This window comes from Parasteatoda tepidariorum, chromosome 5, assembly GCF_043381705.1.
Source record: "Parasteatoda tepidariorum isolate YZ-2023 chromosome 5, CAS_Ptep_4.0, whole genome shotgun sequence".
Taxonomy (NCBI): Eukaryota; Metazoa; Arthropoda; class Arachnida; order Araneae; family Theridiidae; genus Parasteatoda; species Parasteatoda tepidariorum.
In genome coordinates this window covers 57,898,805-57,919,969 of record NC_092208.1, presented here as the reverse complement: position 1 = coordinate 57,919,969, position 21,165 = coordinate 57,898,805, and the positions used below count along the sequence as shown (strand labels likewise).

At 27.2% G+C, this 21,165-nt stretch overlaps 1 protein-coding gene across 1 annotated transcript in view; it reads right to left on the bottom strand.

Moving 5' to 3' along the window:
* Positions 1-20,936, bottom strand: part of LOC107437359 (uncharacterized) — a 28,860-nt gene extending 7,924 nt beyond the window's left edge. Inside the window, exons 1-13 of the mRNA XM_071181489.1 lie at positions 20,724-20,936; positions 20,121-20,165; positions 17,932-18,078; positions 16,485-16,669; positions 15,675-15,778; positions 13,672-14,147; positions 7,036-7,393; positions 6,003-6,058; positions 5,767-5,837; positions 4,303-4,374; positions 2,826-2,922; positions 1,986-2,028; positions 428-585 (exon numbers count right to left, since the gene is read on the bottom strand). Of these exons, the coding sequence (XP_071037590.1) occupies positions 428-585; positions 1,986-2,028; positions 2,826-2,922; positions 4,303-4,374; positions 5,767-5,837; positions 6,003-6,058; positions 7,036-7,393; positions 13,672-14,147; positions 15,675-15,778; positions 16,485-16,669; positions 17,932-18,078; positions 20,121-20,165; positions 20,724-20,831 (1,920 nt within the window). The 5' untranslated portion in view covers positions 20,832-20,936. The remainder of the gene's footprint in view (positions 1-427; positions 586-1,985; positions 2,029-2,825; positions 2,923-4,302; positions 4,375-5,766; positions 5,838-6,002; positions 6,059-7,035; positions 7,394-13,671; positions 14,148-15,674; positions 15,779-16,484; positions 16,670-17,931; positions 18,079-20,120; positions 20,166-20,723) is intronic.
* Positions 20,937-21,165: the final 229 nt, after the last annotated feature.

The window sequence follows — 21,165 nt, the reverse complement described above, 5'->3', positions numbered from 1 at the left end:
TATGAAACCAGTCACAATACTTAGTAACAAAAATGTGCAGGTTGAAAGAAAAAAAGAAGAAAATTTTATATCACTACACAGTTATTCTTGGCATATTCTCCTAAATTTTAATATAATATTATCTAATAATTTTTATATAACATTTATATACATATGATTATAAAATGTATCAATATATTCGTCTTAAAAATAAAATATATGTAACATAAATGTACATTTAACAAATTTCAGTATATTCTGAAACATAAAGCAATCGAATAAAATACTAGTAATGTAGTATCGACATATAAATCTAAGTAACAGCCAGCAAATACCTCATTACTTTAAAAATGATCAACAATATATTTAGGCAATCATGTTATTATGAAATATTTTCCCCACATTTTTTTAAAACCTCACCAAAAAAAAAATGTGAAAGGTCACTTACAGTTCCACGAACAACATCCCTAATAGGTGGGCACACATCATCTTTTACTGAATGGAAACCTAATATAAATTGAGATCCTTGCTTTTTTTCTGTTTGTAGGACACAAAAATCTTGTACTTCCTTTCTTAATAGCGAGACAGATTCGTTGTACATGTGAACTAAAATAATAACAATTAATATACTAAGTCTATTTTAGAGTAATATTTGAAAAAGAAGTCAGAAATTATATAAAGGTTTTAAAACATTATTAATCTTTGCATTAAAAATTGTTGATTTGGTTTTTATTTATTTATTCAATTTAACCAAAAAGCATTTTATAAATTTATTTGTTAAATTTTTTGGTGTTTTTATCCTATATTAGTTAGAACAGTAGAATCACAATTATAAGACATCCAAGTCAAGAGATATGTCAAAAATATGAGTAAAACCATTGAAAACAATTATAAACTAAAATAAAATTTAAGAAGAACTCTAATGTTTTATTTTTTTATTTTAATTAACCATACAATATTACACAAAAAATTATAGTTTTTTGTTTAATCTGTAATTTGCTAATTGACTTTTGTTTTGTTTTCTATTATTGTTTGAAATATATCACCTAACCATTATCATTCACTCAATTTACACAATGCTGTTAATAACTACAAGCATTTTTCACACAAAGCTTGTAGTAGTTAAGGGCAAACCATTGTTTACCTAATTTAACATTGAAATGAAAGGTAGGCAGACAAATAAAATGACTATGGCTTAAGCATCTCTATTGGCCTTATTTAGCAGACAAATTTTGGAATTCTTGTCAGTGATTGGATAGAACTGAATTTAATGATACAAGGTCCAAAAATGAATAAATAATTGGGTAACCTCAATTGTGATAATGAAAGCTTTTAACAAGAGTCGAAAAAGTGTTGCATAACATAAGGATCAGATGATCAGCATTATATAGTCAATATTGTACTATTATTCAAAATTATGTGTTTTACATGTTTAGTGCCAGTCTTGAGCCAGTAGGTGATAGACACTAAAATAGCATTCCCTACTGGCATGAGATTGGCAGGCAATGTATTACAGTTATTCTTCCTTATTTAAAGCATTAAATCACTGAAACATTCACAGATTAAGTGTTATGTACAGTAGGGAACCGATTATCCGGATCGATCGGGACCATCGATATTCCGGATAACTGATTTTTCCGGTTTTCTGAATCGCTACAAAAAGCCGTTTTTTTTATAGTTAAACCCAACTAAAAAAAGAAAAAAAATAGAAATAATCTTAAAAAGAAGAAAAAACGATGAAGTAATACACTAATGATTATTTCCAAAATGATGGTAAGGTAAACATCTTTCAAAAAAGAGCGAAAAATCCTAAAATCTTATGAGGAAAATAAATTTATTTTTTTTTTAAAAAAATGAAGGGAAAACTAATCGAATTTCGTTCCGGTTTTTTGGTTTTCCGGTTTTCTGATTTCCGGATAACGGGTTCTGTACTGTATAACATTTATCTCAAACATTAACAATATGCACTAAATTTTCAAGGAATTTTTTACGTTTCTAATACTTACTTAATTTTTGCCCTCCAGAATATTCCCCAAGTACAGTTATTTTCTAGAAACAAGTTAAAATACAGATATTAATGATAAAATACAAACACTACAAAAATTATTGCCACTCAAATTTGGGAAAAAAGTTCCCTGTGTATTCCTAGTACACATTATACACAATATGTTAAGAGCAAACAACAATTACTGAGCTCTTGTGTGAGCTATATTGGGCTAACTATATTTATTAGTTTTAATTGCTGGAAAAACAGCTGAACATACCTAAAAAATGTTATAGTAAATGAAATAGTTTATTATAGCTGAAATATCATGGTTAAATATCCCACAGATTAGGCTCTGAGTGGTCACCATTTTTTAAAAGACAAAAGTAAGAAACAAAATTCCCTGTATTTTCCCAGTTTGTAAAGAAAAAATCAAAATTCCCTGCATTTTCCCTGTTATTTTAGGTGATTTTTAAATTCCCTATATTTTCCAGGTTTTCCCTGTTCTCCCTGAGGAGTAGCAACCTTGTAATTATACAATCAATTATATTCATTGTATAAAGAACCAGATTTCCACGCTCAATATTATTTACAACATACATTTAACATGTTTACGGCTGATTTTTATGACGGTACAGGATCACTAGAATAGCATCCCACACTGGAGTGAGATTGGCAGCAAACATGTTAAAATAACTTAATAAAATCATGAATAGCTGCTAAAATACAGTAAAAATACCACACAAAGGGGAACAAAAACACATCTCAAATAAATAAAAGATATATATGCTTTTCTACAGCACAGGAGCAAATCAAATTTAATATTATGTGAAATAAATAATTGAAATCAAATTAATCTCACCTTTACTGTATCATCATACATAAAACGAGTAAGAGGGTTGCATAATGTTTTCCAAACTGCTTCAAATGATGTAGGAATGATACCTTTACACAAATAACTGATAGAGAAAAAATATCAGGTTAATACTAAGACAGGAGTCAAAAATGAAATGCAAATGTTCAATGTGTGATAATACTTTAAACAAAAACTACATTGTAAGAAAAAGAAAAATTAAATAGTATCACACTAAGGACATAAACTTCCGAAGGTTATCCGGAGTCCTATTTGCTTTGGATTGTCGAGAATCTATTGTGTGAGTTAAATTATCAACAAAAAATAATGTAATAACTACTCCTTAGTATTTATCAAAAAATACCTCAGCAATAAATACATATTTGAAACAATTTAATAAACTAAGATACAATTAGAGCAATGAGAACCAATGTTTATGTTTTCAATATTAAAGTAAGTATAAACAAACACCAAACCTCTTCCATATCTAATTTTGGTTAGAAAAGCTACTTCCAGCTAATAGCTTATTTTACGATACTGTATTTACAATTACTAATTTTGTAATTAAAAATAAATAAATAAATAAATGAAGGGAAGAACTAAAATTTGTTATGGCTTGTGAGACACTTATTTTTTCATATGGTTCTGTTACATTACAAGTGAATACTCTTTCAAAACAATTTTATGCATAATTTTCTAAAAGAAAATAGGGTAATACTATTTGAATAAGAATTGATGGGTTGGAATTCTCAGGGGAGATTGTGAGCCCAAGTCAAAATTCCGGAAAATTTCTTGAGTTAAAAAGTTTAAATTGAAAAAAATTCAAACAAGTTTATTTTTCCTTTTTCTCAATATTTCTTAGTTTACTTAAAATATATTTACAATTTTACACATACCTATACCATTTACACATACCTATGATGACCTGGAGAAGTAATTAAAATTTACAAATGTCTTTTTTTCTTGAGTTTATGATTACAACAACTATTTACTGATAAAAAATGAATATTAATCATGATTATAAACTTATAAAGTATCTCTCTGGCTCTCCCTTACAAACAAATAAAATAAACTGTGTTTTTAAGTTCCACCTTTGAAANCCGGTAACTCCAGGATCACTGTTACCGAAAAATCCGGATTTTTTCCAGAGCACAATCAGCCCTGAATTCTTGATTTGACTTTATTGTTCAGCACGAATACTGTGATTAATATTATACTCCTGTATATTGATTTGGATACTTATTGATTGTTAATTTTTATTTTGAAATAACAACACTAAACTAAGATTGTTAGATTAAAAACAATCAATAGGCATAGCCTCTTATGGTATAACAACAGAGCAGATAAAATAACAGTGAAATATGAAAAGAGAAATCAATACCTTCAGCTAGAGGGAGAAAAAGCATCCACATAACAATACTTAATACTAGGAGAAAATCTCAAACTGTATAAATACGTGAAAGAGAAGGTGGAAATGAAAACATACCTAACAAACACACATGATTCAAAGTGGGTTGTTTTCTTAAACACAGCTAAACTCTTATTTACTTCTTTACACCTAAGAAATTGAATAAGTTAAACCTTGAATAATAAATATTTCAAATGTATGTGGTTAATTTAATTTTAAATTTTCAAATCATAATTTATATAAATAATGTAAACAAAAAATATGCACTAAATTTAAGATTTTTTAAACACATTTAAAATTAATGGACAGCAATTATTTTAATGTAAAAATGAAAAATTTGCACTTTTTATAGAAGGTTTAGTTATGAATCAATTCATGAGATCAATCAGAAATTTTATTAGAAAAAACCTTATATCATTGTATAAACCTTAATTAATTTGAAGCATCCATAAATAATGTAAAATAATAATTGCAAGCAATATAGCAGAGTAATAATTGAAAAATATATTTTCTATAGTGTGAATAGTATTTTAAGGAAGTAATACTTATTTTCTTACAATTTAAAATTAATGACTGAGAAATAATTTTTTAAAATACATTTGTTAAGTGATAATTTAATTAATCAAAAAATACTATAGTTCAAATTAAACTGCAAATAATTTTTTCCTAAAATCATCTAGCAGATTTTATGTGTCGTATGTGTTCACTCGCAGATATAATGGATCAAAGAGGTTTTTCTCTTGAAGCGTTTTTTTCCTTTCAGTATTTGGCAACACTTATCACAATAAATATGAAATTATAATATAAAATCTAAAACTACTACTAAACTCGGTGGCGCAACAGCCTGTAGAGGGCCAAGGCCTACTGTGCCCATCTCAGTTTTCTTGACCTAGGGCTCTGGGGTGCAGGAACAGATGCTCCGGTTAGGTGGTCAGCCTAATGCGAAACCTCCAGTGTTTAGTTCCCAAGCATGCTCGGTACTCATTTATCGACCCGCTGAAGAGATGAAAGGCTGATAATATAAAATCATTTTCTTTTCTTTTTTGTAAAGTTTTGAAATATTAAAATTTTAACTCAGCTAATAAAAAAGTACAGCATTCTTATTGTAAATATGAAGGGAAATTTTATGAACTTACCCAAGTAATGAAACTCAAATTTTATAGCATGATATGCTATAAAATTTGACTCAGTGCATTAACCAGTACACTGAGTTTAAAGAGCTTTTTTATCACTAGGTAACATTTATTGGGATAAATAGGATATTGTAACATATCCTATTAGTGTTCTTCTTCCTATTTCCTATTAGTGTTCTTCTTCCTATTAATTTCTATATCCTATTAGTGTTATTCTTTTCATCTTAAATTTTTTAAAAGGAAATAAAATTACATTTGAATAATTAGCAAAAAAACTGCATTTTTCCTTTAAGTAATTATTTTTATGAACTTATATCAATCATGAAAATTAAATTTCACTCATAGGAAATGTATTGTATTAAAAAAATGCATAAAGAATATTAATAGAACTTCTTTATCTTTCACTTACACCCAACCTCCACTTGCTCGTTTCTGCTCTTCTTCTGGTGCATTGATGTCAACTAATGATGCTCTGAGATTCTGAAAAGGGAAAAAAAGCCAATATATAAAAATTTGTTTCCACAATGTGAAATACAAGCAACTAAAAACAAATGCAAAAAAATTGACAATAAACTTTCGCATCTTACTTCAATGAAAGATGAAATATAATAAACTAATACAAAATACATAAATTAAAATGAATACCTCTTCAAGAACAGCAGAAATTGAAAACTCTCCCAGTGCTTTAAAATCATTCTCACCTAAACATTAAATTAAATAAATAAAAACTCATTAAAATATTTAAAAATTTTACGACATATAAAAACACTTAAGAGTTTTAAAAAGAAAATTAAATTCTTTGGCATGATCAATGATGTGTATGGATTAATGATTACAATGATGTGTGTCAATGATGTTTTTGGATTAATGATTACAATGATGTGTCAACGATGTATTTATTACATTTCTAACTAAGTTTACTAAGTAAAAGCTGCACATAGTTTTACGTTAATTTAAAGAAGTAAATTTAGTATGTAAGTTTCAAAATAAATTCAGTAATGGGCATACAATAAAAAATATAAGCTGCAAAAAAAGTTAGAATGAGAAAATATTGCAATGTAGTATTATAGAAAATTAATTACTTCAATCCATACCTGCAATTGGACAAAGCCATGTCACATGTAAATTGGGAAAATTAAACATAATTTGAATACAGCCTAAGCATTTTTAAGCAGAGTTTTTTCGTTTCTATTTTACTAAATTAATTAGCACATGTGACTTGGAATTGCTTTATTTTATTGTAAAGCAAGTAAGAGATTTTATTCTTAGAAGCAGTGAGCAGTGGATATTATAAAAAACCTATTCTACAACCAAAATCCCCATTCATCCTCATTTATTGTTTACTATTTAGATAATGCTGAGAGAGTTTGCAGTTTATAATGCTTACTCCGTTTCTTCATTTGAAAAAAATTTAAGTTATTTAAGTAATAAAAAATTAACTACTATGTTTGGTCAATAAAAAAAAAAGTCATTTCCCAGCCTTTTGAAAACAATACAAATTTAGTTATTTTCATATCTGACTATTTGGTTTAGCTTCTTTGGCTTCTTCGCCTATTTCTCACGCCCATGTCCTAACTGTACAACAATTCAAGAATAATATTAGGACTACAAATAAAAAAATTCCTAATATATTATTAGAGTATTAATAGTATAATTCAAGATAAAAAAAAATACATACTTTCCATATCATATGCCTTTCGTAGGAACTTGTCTTCGTCGTTTGCATCTGATACATCAAGATCCCTGTATGATCCACCAAAAAGTTCTTCCTGACTTGAAAGAGAAGATCTTTTCTCAAAAATGAAAAAACCTTTCTTTTTTTGTTTTGTAGGACTGCAGGGTGATGGACTCCTACTTCTCTGATAGGAGGAATCAGATGAGCGACGCTGCTGAAAAAGGACATTCAGGAAAGAATGGCTTACAGCTCGTTTTGGAGGTACACCTTCATCATCAGGCTGGGTAACAGTGAGTTCAGGGGCTCTTTTACGAATAGGAGTAGTAAGTGATGATGATCGTCTGTTCTCAATTTCCAAATACTATGAAAAATAATTCAATATTTCAAATCACTTCAATTTTTAAATATTACTTTGATCTTTAAGGTATAGAAGATAAAAAAATTTTAATTAAAAATTCTGAATTAGTGAAAAAAATGAAGCTAGACGATTTGCTTTAAATAAAATAATGAGAAATTCTTACAAAAAATAATACACTATTCAGCTTCAAAATTGTTGTTTAAATAAAATTTTAAAAAATTTTAAATTTATTTATATATATTTTTTTTACACCAAGATGAAATAAAGTTTTCACAGATATATTTAACTCTATAAAAATCTTGTACAGCAAAACTCACAGAAAATTTAAAAAAATTCAATAATTTTTAACCACTGCTATATATATTTAGACACATTTTCAAGCAACATGATTAATATTACTTTGCCTGAAACAAATAAAAAATTACAAAAATTGTCATTATTAAAATAAGTTTATGTAATTTCTGATATTTTCTTTTTACTTCATTTCAAAATCATAATTAAGTACGAAAGGTAGATGCATGATTACTCATCTAGAAAATATTTAATTTACATACATACAGCTGCCAATCAATCAGTCAATTTACTAATATTAACAATGTACTTAACTTAACAAATACTGTGCAAACAATATATGTATTACAACATTTATTAACCGGAATCAAAAATAAAATTATATCATTTAAAAGGATTTTATGACAAGTTTTCATTATTTTATTTTACATAGTTAGAATATGTATTAACTTTATATTTGATATTTTCAAAAATAGGTTTGAATATTTAATACATAACAGCATCCAAATAGAACTTTGAATCATCATTTTAAGATATCTCTTGCTAGACACTGCTATAATACAGCACTGCTAATGTCACTGACCTAGATTTCCTAGAATCATTCCATATACTTTTATTAATTTAGTAAATAAACTTTTAAGCAACCTGTTTTTGTTTTTTCAAACCTATTTCTTTTTTCCTTTACTTTCTAAATCTTGGGTCCTTAATTCTTATTTATCCCTACTATTTGGCAGGCATGTGTGTTTTGATTGGGAAGAAGGTACTTCAATATAATATCAAAGTAACCATACATCTGGTTATGTGACATTATTTGGACTGCTTTCATTTTCTTGTAACTTCATTCACATAATAGGGTTCAAAATATTAATACTATGAAAAATCAGGAGAAAAATTTAAGATAGACAATGTTACACATGGATTTTGCCTTTATATGGATTAATACCTTTATGGATTTATATGGGGTAATACCTTTGAAAGCTATTATATTTAAGATTATACAACAATAAGATTATTCCTCAATATATTTGCATTGCACAAACAAAAATCCTTTTATTATATAATCCTTCAATATATTACTTATATGATCCTCCAATTTATTACTCATTTAATACTTAAACTATTAACCAAGAGAACTTTTTAATGGATAATAGTTTAAGAATTTTGAAAAACATTAAGTTTTCCTAATGGTTAATAGTTTGTGTTTTATTTAATAATAAAAATAGTAAAATACCATTTCATAAAAATTTATTTTAACCAAGTAGTAACCATGTCTATTAATAAACTAGTCACATATTTTTCAATTAATGAGCCACAATTTCAAACATACTTTTTTTGTTTAGCTCATGAATTAGTTTACATCTGAATGCTGTGTAAATAGAAATTTCAGTAAAGAAACATGACTTTACTTCCGAGGCCTCGGATAGATCAAAAAAATTGATTGAAGGAAAAATATAAAAGATTTTCTTATTTATAACTGTTATGATTCTGGATCTAGATAAAAAAAAATCTGAATGGAATTAACACCATAGTAGCTATTTTTTTTTTTCAAATATTTTAAAAAAGTTAAAGAATTACATTTTTTTTTAAAAAAAATTGTCTTGATTCATGGTGACAAAAAGTTGAATAAACATTGATATGATCCAAGGCTATTCCATGCATGAAAAATTCTTCTGAAATTCAAAGCTTTCATTTGTTATAAAAAGTAACTTATAGAACTTCAGCCAACTTGAAAAATATTGATTTGAAAAATTGCTATTATATTCCCACATTATGTTTGGGGTTAACTTTTCAATGACAGTTTTACATAATTCAATGAATCATTTTATACAAACCTTTTTTCACTTTCTGAAATAAAGAATGTTCTGTTATAAGTGATTTGATTGTAAAGATAAATAATGGCAAAATTTAAGCCTTTATGGTACAGATTTATTCAAAAATTATTTTCATATTTTTGAAATAAATTGTGAAAGATAATAAACTATACACAGTAATTTGGGAAAAAAAGAAATGATGATAAAGTAACAAAAAAGTATGCAAACCTTACAACATTTTGTATTACTTTTACAGCAAATCTGATTCCTATAATAATAACCCAAATGTTTCTATTCTGTTATGAAATGTAACATAATAGACATGGTGGGCAATGTACATTTGAATGTAATGTTAAAAGTAGATTTGTTTCCATAAATGCTTGATTGAAATCTATGAATTCTAATTTTATTCTCAAATTTATTTTCAATCTGCGCTATATTAGCTTTGGTAGATCAAGTTATATACTTTACTGTAAAAAAATATCAACAAAAAAAATTTTTTTGATATAAAAAAAAACTCTTTTGTCATATTTGAATTTATTACTTGTAGCAGGTATCATTGTCAATAAAAATGCATATAAAATGTTTTCAAAAAGCAACTTTGTATATTAAATATCTTTTTTTTTCTTTTTTTTTAAAAAAGAACAAGCAATATTTTAATTAAATCAATTTAGAAAGAATATCTATTTGAAAGGAAAATTTTAAACATTGAATAATTAAACTAATTATAGATATATATAGATAGATAGATATTAATATTAGTTTAATTATTCAATGTTTAAAATTTTTCTTGGAATAGAAAGAATCATACAGAGTTCCCATTTAATTTCAGAAAGAAAAAAAAATTCTTGACTTTTCAAAGTATTTTGGGAAAATTTTAATGGAATTCAAAGCATATTTTTATCAATACTATGCAATTTTTCATTGGAAATCTTCGTTTTTTATTTGAAATGTCAAATATTGGACTGTGTGAGCAAAAAAATATTACTGAATAAGGATGGAAACATGAAAAAGTGCCACTAAAATGAGGAATTTGTATAGCAAATAATTGTAATAGAATTGTTTGAATCGAATCTCCATAACTGATTACTGTTACTGACAATTCTAAGATTGGTTATCTTCCAGGTATAATGTAGGTATTTTCCATGATAAAAAAAAAAATTACAACTTTCTCTGCCAATTCTCTGCTTCTTTTAGATTCAAAATAAAATTCTCTGACACTTTCAGGTTATTACTCAAGCGCCAGAGCATCATAGGTGCTTCTCGGTTCTCAAAGTTTAAATGACCTTTAAGCATCAACTAATTCCCCCATAGATAATTTACACATTTGACTATACAAAAATGACTACCCTCCCAGCAATTTTCAATAACACTAGTTTTAAACGGTGGGACAAACATAGATCTAAACTGTAAACTCTGACGTGTTTAAATTTATTTCAGAGAAAAACTTTAAAGTACATTTGTAATTAAATCTAATGACATGAATTAACATAAATTATTGCAAATTTTTCTAAAAATACTTAAAAATATTTCTTTCTAACCAAAAGGACTAATTTTGGACATTCATGATGTCCAAGTCAAGNAATCACAGTCAATAAAAAAAAAAAAACATTTATAGAATTTAGAAAATGTTTAAAAATAGAAATATGAATATAAAATTTAAATATAATGGTTACTTAATACCCTTAACAAATGTCAGCAATAAATACTGTGGGAAAGAGTTTTAGAAAAAGCAATTAAGTGTTTTGATGCTTCTCCAAAAAAGTAATGTAAGGTACTCTTTAATCATTTAGACAAAACATAGCAAAATAAGTGCTTTTTATTTATCCATCCTTAAAATAATTTTTACAAGTATTTTCTTTGGTATTTTGTGATAGAAATTTTCTGGGACAAAATTCTATTTTGTTACATGTTGCAGTTTGTTATAGTTTTTCCTATAAATTTATTAATTACAATAATTTGAAGACTTGAAAAGTTGTTATAGCATTAATTTTATTTAATTAAAAAATACTTTGCATAAGTAGTCAATATTTAGAGCAAGTGGTGAATATTGTAAAAATAGGTTTTAAATATTTATTCCCACCATTTTATAAGTGTCCACACATATTATTTTGATTTAAAAAGTGTTATCCAAAAATCGCAGGATTAAATATTTAATATTGAGTCATATTAATGTTTATCATAAGTACTATTAATCTAATTTAACTACTTGTTAAATTATATTTTTTTAAAGGCATTCAACTGAGAAATGCTACACTAACAAATCAAATTATATGTGTTTACAAATCTTCTTAATAATCTGTCAACAAAACATTGATTTCAAAATGTAAGAATTAACTTATAACACTAAAATGTATTTCAAGGATGGTTTTGTAAATAAAATTCTAATCTCATTCACATAAATTCATTTTAATTTTTTCATTTGTATGAAGTCTCATTGTTATGAGCAATTGATATAAATTTTACAGTAGCTAGTAAAAAAATTCCACACCATCGTTAAAAATTTGGTTAGATATTGATTTTATTTTGAAGTTTTATTTCACGTTTGGAACTTATGTATGCAAATTTTTTTAAAAAGTACTTTAAGTACAGTGAAACTTCAACACCTTGAAACAACATGAAAAGCCGAAACTACTTTAAGTTACCAAAAATTAAATAAATATGTCATTTCAACATGAAGAAAGACAAAATAACAAATAATTATCTCAGTTTTGTTTTCTTTAGAATTACGTAAAAAATGCATTACGGAATGTGAAATTCCGCAGCAATATCTTTTTCCTTTCTGTTGTCATTTTTCTCTAGTAGTACAATGAAGTTAGATACATCATGGTAAATAACTTTAAAGAACTTTTTCTGTATGCCATTAAAGTGTTAATGCAGTTTGAAATAACTAGTATAGAGCTGTAGATAGAAAATGCTAACCAAAAGACTAACTAAGCTATAAAATTAGAGCAGAAGACAAAAAACCCATGTAAAACACTTTTGAATGCTACACTTGCATATAGTAAAATGCTAGTCAAACTATTTTTTTAATATTAGAACTTAATCTAAGATCTATCACTCGCATACAAAAGAGTTAGTATAAACATAAACACTTTTAACTTACTAACCTGAAAGAAAATTTGTAGATTATCAAAGGAATCTCAGGGTTCTTATAATCTCAAAAATGGGGTAACTTCACACATGAATGGGGTATTTTCATAAAAAGAGATAAACCAAGATGAATTTTCTTGTTAAACGTGTAGTTTATTTCAACTTTTGTACTGCATTATTTGACTAAGTTATAGCAAATCGTAAACAAAGAAAAATATAATAATGACAACCAAAGCTGACATTGTCAAGGAGTACCAGCGACGAAAGCCATTCTCTTTTTATATTGTCGAGTAAGTTATAAACTTTCTACCAAAGAAAACCCATTTGTTAATGAAATTTGATGTTCATGAATTTTTTTACCCTCAAATTAGCAAAAAAATCAATTAAATAAATTTTAAATAATTAAAAAATATTCAATTTTAAAGATGGTATTTTTCTTTGGCTTTGAAATTACTTCTAACCATTAACAATTAGATTAATAGAAGCTAGGCTGCATCTTTTAAAAACAAAGTTCTGTAAAGGGCAATAAAAATTATTTTAATTTATGAAAATGATTTTATAAATAATAAAAATAAAAAAAATTTATCAAATAACAAATTTTTGAGCTTTTCTGAAATTAATATCAATGATTCAATATAGAATCAATCTTGAGAAGAAATTTGTAGACTAGAAAAAATAATCTTAGCATCTAAACATGATACTAAATAAATAAAAAAAGTATATACAATGTAATAAAATGAATACTAAAGCAAATATATTTTATTCTTTTCTATTATTTACTAAAAAAATTTTCACAGTGCAGTAAAAGCCATAAGCAATAAAAAAATATGATCATACAATTTAAAACAATTGCATATACAAAACTACGAAAATCATAGAAAATGACTTTAACAAATTAATGCAAAAAAAATACATTGTAAAAATTTGTACAAAACAATATAAATGCTTTAATTTATTTCAACATCAATTTTGTTGAAGGTTCTACATAAAAAGCTTGTCAGTTGTTCAAAAAATAGTTTTTTTTTTTCATCATTAATTTTTATGATAGTTTTAAAATTTTGATGTTTTCACATTACAGCCACTTACCTTCTTTCTTGGAGCATTTGATGTCATGGAATCGCTCCTCAATTTTAATCTTCTCCTCGACTTTCGTTTATCTTCAGTCAGTGTTTCGCAGTTAATCACATTATTATTATTAGACTTCTTAAATGGGAACAACATTAATGTGAAGCCTGTAAGGTTTTTTACAGTTACAGGTTTTTCAGAAGATGCTGCGATAACAGCTAAAGCACCATTTTGGAATGACATAGGTCTATCTTCGTGCTCTAGAAGCACACAAGGTTTTCTTGGAAGATCATTTAAAGCAGTGTGAATGCTTGGGAAATGAGGATTATTTAACGATGAGGTATTTATCAAGGACTGAAATGGACGGACTTTTAGTTGACTCCATGAGATAGCTTCTGATAAGCTCAAAATTTTTTTGCACAAGGACTCGGGCATATTGTGCTGCAATGGCTCACAGCCCCAAATCACAGTCAATACACAAGCATTTTCATCATTACCTGCAAAAAAAAAGATCAAAATAATATTGGAGATTAACGTTTAATAAAACATAAAATTATACAAAGCAATCTGTTAAGAATGTATAATCCAGTGGTTTCCAAATTAAGAACCTTGACAAACAGGAGTGATTTGGAATTTTATCATGAACTTTTTTGTGCAAAGTGCAGAAAGTTTTAAAATTACTTCATTCATTAGTTATTTATAAAGATAACAATCATCCCTCCATAAAAAAATAATAAATAAATATTTCATAAAGAAAGGTTAAAGGTCGGGATAGCCTGGTCGGTAGGGCGCTGGGCTCATGTCCAAGTGCTTGGAGGTTCATTCCCCGCCGGCCGAAGACTCCCTGCGTAGGAAATGGTGACTGATGCACGTTAAATATCATGAGTCGCAAAGTCTTCCATGTTCTCTTAACAAATCGATACCTCTGAGGGTACTGATTAAAGAGTTTCCTTGTCCTGTGGATTGGTTCAAAATTACAAGGCTCCGGAGATGAACATTAGTAGTCGTAAACACAAAAATTGGGTCGGCTGTTATTATTGTACTGTTACATTAAAATTATCAGTATTAAATAGTTAATGTTCCTTCATATCAATATATAATTAGTATTTGTTACAGAGTTCAAGACTTCTATCATCAAATAATTTTTAAGTATAGTTGCAATAGTCTGGAAATGAAAACACCGTGAATATGCCACTCAATATTTTTGTACAAAAGTAATTTTAGCGGTTGTTCCTCAATAAAAAATTCTATGATATGATAACGGTATTGCTAATTGGGAGCAAATCATTTTTAAATTCAGATAATAATAAAAAAAAATTATTCTAAAATTATAAAACTAAGAAACTCCACCTTACAAGCCTTGTTACTACATTTGATTAAAATAATATACAAGCATATGAAACCTGAATTCCTCACCATAAAAATTTTTAATGAAAAATGATTTTCTTAAAAAAAAAATTTATCTCTGAAAGAAAATTACTCTAAGAAATCTTTGAAACAGTTAAAGAAAATGTTTGGCAGAATCAGTACAATTAGGAATCATAGAAAAAAATTAAGCAACTTAATATAATTTCTGTTATTAACACATACAGAGTAAGATGCCTTGGTCACATCTATAGAAAAGATGGCAGCGACCCAGTTATAAAGCTAACCTTTGGAAAGTTTACTGGCAACCGAAAGATGGGATGACAAAACACCAGATAATTTGATACTGTAGAAAAAATCTTAAAACCATGGGCATCAATGCATAGAGAAAACTAGGACAGCCTTGGCCTGTACTACAGGCTATCATGCTGAAAGATGAAGAATAAATAAAATAAAAAAAATAAAAAGATTTTTTTTTTTAAATTTTTCAATGGACTATTAAATATTGCTTCAAGTTATAAAGATAGATGCAAAAAGATTATTTTCTTGATGTGATTAAACCATAATAAATATATTAATCTTAAATAACATTTAACTTCCTCCAGTTTACTCAATATCAAAGAACATAAAGGAGGCATGATTACATAAAAATGTCATACCTGAGCAATTATCAATTGGTTGAGCAATGTACAGAGTCCAATCTAGTTGCTTAGCATTCCACAACAAAATCCAACCAGTGCCATTGCTTTCTAGATTGCCAAACCTGAATGTGAAAAAAAAAATCACCATTGTGTTAAAATTGATTTTAATAGAATTCTGAATTACTTAATTAATATAAAAAAGACATACATTAAAAGAATAATCCTTAAATTACAATCAAATGGAGAGAAAAAAAACATGAATCTTATTTGATAAATCCATGGCATCTGCACTTATTTCAAAGAAAACAGAAGAATCACAGACCTGGAAGCTTTTCCTATTTTTATTCAGATATTTTTCCAAGTATTTAAAGAGGCATGAAAATGTATGATTTTTGAATTTTTATGTAAATATTTATTTTTGAATTAACTATAATAAATTATTAACGTAATAATATTATTAACTATAATAAATAAAACTAAATAAATTATGTTTGCTCACTTAAGTGAAATGTTTCTGCATCGTTCAGTAACTATTATATACAATTCGTGTTACAAAGTGTCTTTACAAACTATGAAGTTCTTTCTTCCCCGGCAGTATCCACTTATTTATTTAGGGCAAATAACTGATCATAAAATTTTTAGTGTGTAAAATATATAATATAATAAATTACTCTATTTCAGAAAAAAATAATTTAAAAAAAACCTATTCGGAAAGATTCTGTACATATTTCAATTGAGATTCTTTAAAATATTAGTTTCCTATTATCAATTTTTTAAATAGTTTAATAATACAAGGAATAAATTTACATTAAAAGTTAAATTTTCTACCTGTACATTTCAACTTCTGGCTTAGCTTTCAATTTTGAAGATGTCAAGACAACTTGATCACATTGCATATATGGGTCAAAGTGCAATGAAGGATTTTCAGGTAATTCCAAATTGATGCTTTGTGCTGGGGCTTGAATATCCCATTCAGACCAAGTCGAAACATCAGCAATAACATTTAAGAGTATCTAGAAAGAAAAAAAAACAAATACTTTCAATAAATAAATAAAATGAAACAAGCGAAATAATTTCATATTTCAACTGAAGTGGTCTTTTCTGGTCTAGAGGCCTGATAAAAGCCTCATTTTTAAAAATAAAAAAAGATTTCCCCATTGAAATGAAAAGATAAGTTATAGAATGTTTTCATGGTTTCATTTCGTCACTATTCAGCTACTGATGCAGAGCAAGGAAACCCAAAATTGTAAGTGAAACAAAAACATTGATAAAGTGAGCCAAAGGGTAAGTATGGCAAAGTTCCCTCTTGCTGTAGGGGTTAGATCCATTTAGGAGTCAAAGCAAAAACATAATAATTTAAAATCAAAATTTTTGTTTGTTGTTTCAAAATGCATCTTCCTATAAGGGTACAGTAATTAAACGAAAATTGAGGACATACAAAATCATGGAACAATATATACAAATTAATTATTCAAAGAATATTGATTATAAATATTCAAGTAGATAGTCACACTATATCAGAATAAAAATATGCATAATTTTATCCAAGTAACACTTTCATCTGACTTAGATAAAATAAAAAAAACTTCATGCAAACACAAAAAATATTCAAAAAGAATTTTTTGCAAGCAAATTATTGACTGTTAACTAATTTCAACCTTTTCTACCAAAGAGTCATTTTCGTCTCCACCTAATTTTACTATAATCTATTGGAAAGCTGCTGATATTTTAATAAGTGCTTAGTTTTTATATAACACTATATTGATAATCATGTATACCAGTTCGTTATTCTCAGCAGTGTTTTTAAGGCATCAAACGGATGATTGATTTACCTTGTTTTACATATACTTAGCTTTCGATGCATATCTAAAATCAAAGTTGCTCAGAAACATTTCAATGCAAACACTTAATAATTCTTTTTTTTTCCCAATGAGTAATACTAAAATATTTTTCACATATGACATTCCCTCATTCATCTATATTATGCATATCTGACTTTCATTACATATAATATTATTAGTAAATTACTTAAAAAGTTCAGATGTATGTAGACAGGGAACAGCAATGATTATTTATACTTTTAAATATATAATTTAAATATAAAATGTGCTTTCTATAACTCCTTATAAGTATTTTAAACAAAGCATCCCATTGAATAGTATAAATAAATATTTTAATGAGAAATATAGCTTACGGCTGCAAAAGTTAATGACTTGAGAAAATAACCCATATTTATATCTATGTGGCAGTAAATATATTAACAGCAGCAACTTACCACAGCAGCACAAGGAATTTCTTTTACGCAAGCATAAGTTGAAACAGGCGCTCCCAATAATTCAATAGAAAATTCTTTTTGCCAGCAGCGAAGGCTACAATGTGACGGGGTTAAACTCCAACCATTAGCAGAATTCAAAGGTAAACTCTAAAAAAATATATATATATTTATGTAATTACTTTTAAAAGACATAATTCAATAGTAAAACATAAAAAAGAACATTTCATAAAAACTGACTTATTTTTTTATGTAGTGGCAATGCCGCAACACTAAAAATTCAGGCAATTTTTTTTTGAAATGGTAAGTAAACTATTATTCTAAATTCATCACACGACTATATTTTCCAAGTTTCATAAACTTATTTTTTGGCAGCGTTATGTTGATGGGCTTTATTAAATACGGTGATATGATCTCAGATCTCGGGGTTTCAATCATAACAAACGCCTTTTAACATAATATATATTTAATAACAAAAGAATGATGATAATGGTACAGTGTCATGGAGGAAACTGATTAGAAACCCAGAGATCTGAGATCATATCACCGTATTTAATATTGACGCCCAACGTGGGGCACCAATATTAAATACGGTGATATGATCTCAGATCTCGGGGTTTCAATCATAAAACGTCCTATAAATATATTATGTTAAAAGGCGTTTGTTATGATTGAAACCCCGAGATCTGAGATCATATCACCGTATTTAATATTGGCGATTAGAAACTAATGATTTTACATTACTGCGCAGAGCGCCATCTATTGAGCTTTAGAAATTATAATTAATATAGAGAAATAATATTAACAGGCTTTTCCAGGGTATGGAAGGTATTCAAGTGTTTATGGACGATGCATGCATTACAGGGGTAGATGAAACATCACATTTCAAGGTTTTAAATTAGTTTTTAAAAAAAGCAAAGATCATAGTTTAAAATTACATTTTTAAAAAAAGACAGTTTTTTCAGTATGGAATTAATTTTTTAGGACAAAAAATTAATGCCAACTGGTTGCACAAAAACAGTGATAAAATCTGAGCAATTCTAACTCCATCCATCCTTAAAGATGTACAAGAAGTGAAAAATATTCTAGGGATGATCAATTTTGTAATAACTAGCCAGCACGGCCAATCCTTTTAATGAATTAACTTAAAAAAAGGTGTAGAATTTGACTTTTACTTTCATGTCATGAAGCCTTTGAGTGAATCAAAAAAGACATTTTTTCACTTGAAATCCTAGTATACTATGATCCAGCTCTGCCTCCTAATTTAGCTACTGATGCAGGAATATGTCATGTTGCAAGTACCCAATTGGCCAAAAAAAGGATTGAAAAGTTACTTGGATTTACGATGAAATCAATACAAATAAAGATGGTCAAAAGTGATTATTCAAAATCGAATGTCTCGTATCTAATGAAAAATATTGTGAAACTTCAACACCATGTGGAAAAACATAGAGCAATAGATGTCATAAAAACAATTAAAAATCCACTTAATTTGCGATGAAAAAGTTGCAAATAAACCAAAATCATGTAGAAATCTGTTGCCACTACTGGCAAAAAATTTCTCAGAAACTACCTAAATTTTTTATGGAATTTGGACAAATTAAGTGCATTGAAAAATGTGCAATTTAAAATTCTTGACTTTATATTTATTTTAAGAAAAGGGTAATAAATGTTTTTATTATACTCAGGTGATGCTGTTTGCCACACATCAATAACTAGTGAGTCACAAGTTATGTAGAAAAGTTATAAAAGTACAAGTTATGTGTATACACCCCTTTTGCCAAAGCTACACTGATGCTAAAATTACAAAATGAAAGGTTCAAGTAAAACTATTTATTTGTGGATATTTCCCTTTGTGATCTGCCGCGCAAAATATAATGACCAAGATACAACAGGGATTTTATACTTTTTTATTTCATTTTATAACCGTCGTTGAACAGCCGACCCAATGGGATTTTATACTTGCAATTTTTTTAAAAAACAAGTAAAGGTTTGGCCCGGAAGTTAGCCTCTTCGTGATTTTGTTTTTCAGTTTCTTGCAGGCCATCGCCCAGAAATTGTGATTTTTCTGTCCCAGATCACAATACGGAAATCTTTCCATTTATTTTTTAGTAAAGTTAATTGACATTAAGTCAATAGACTTCATTAAAAAAATTATACCCTAGAAATTATTTAAAAAAAGTTTGACTTACTTCACGATGCAGTTCAACAAATTTTACAATAACTACAGTAGTTTCCTGAAAAGAAATAGAAAAGAGCTTTTGAGAAAAAGAGATAAGAAATATGCTTTTTACTTTACTGCATCACACAAACTGCACTTTTTCTAAAAACCCAAAATATACAGTAGATGAGAAAACTACATTTGAACTATGACAGCTACGAATTTAATACTTAAAACACAAATTTAAAACTTTGTATAATACCCTAATAAAACAATATTTCTATTAAAAAATTATAACTAATTAAGTACAGAGAGTATAAAATGGAAAATTTGGAAAAAAAAAAACACAGTTAAATAATACTTCGAGTACAAACGGAATAAGTTATCATGACAAACATTTTAAAAAATTAAAATTTTTAGAAATTTTCTTAAAAAATTTAAACAATTCTTCTAAAAAATAATGAAACATTCAGTGATAAACTATTAATTTTAAGAAGAATTTAAAAACTTAAGAACTGTTTGATATTTTTCACTTAATAAGCAATCGTAGTACGTCAAAAACCGAGTACATATGCACTTAAAAAACGATCAATGGAGTGAAGACCATAAAAACATTTGCTGAATGAATACTTACATTAATAGTTTTAGTAAATTTTTTAGGGTTCACAAAGAGTAATAATATCAAAAATAACGAAAGACCAAGGCATATCGCAATGAACAAACCTAACAATACGGAAAACATTGAAATACTTTAACATTCGTATATTTTTAACATTTTATAAACAAAAAACAAGGCAAGGCTAAAGCTGAACTAGATTGAACATCTCGCGACAAACATGAGTTCCCGGTCACGGCTAACTAAAGATTTAATGCATATATTCTTTTTATAAGTAGAGCCACGTAGATGAAATCGAACATAGTTTAGTAATCGGAGCATATTCTTCACAGAAATAAACAGGAAAGCACTTAAACATTTGTTTTAAACAGGAAACGAAATCTGTGTAACGTAAACTGATAGTGAAAAGAAAAAGAAACGAAAACTGCGTATTTAATAAATCATTTCATTCATTTAGATT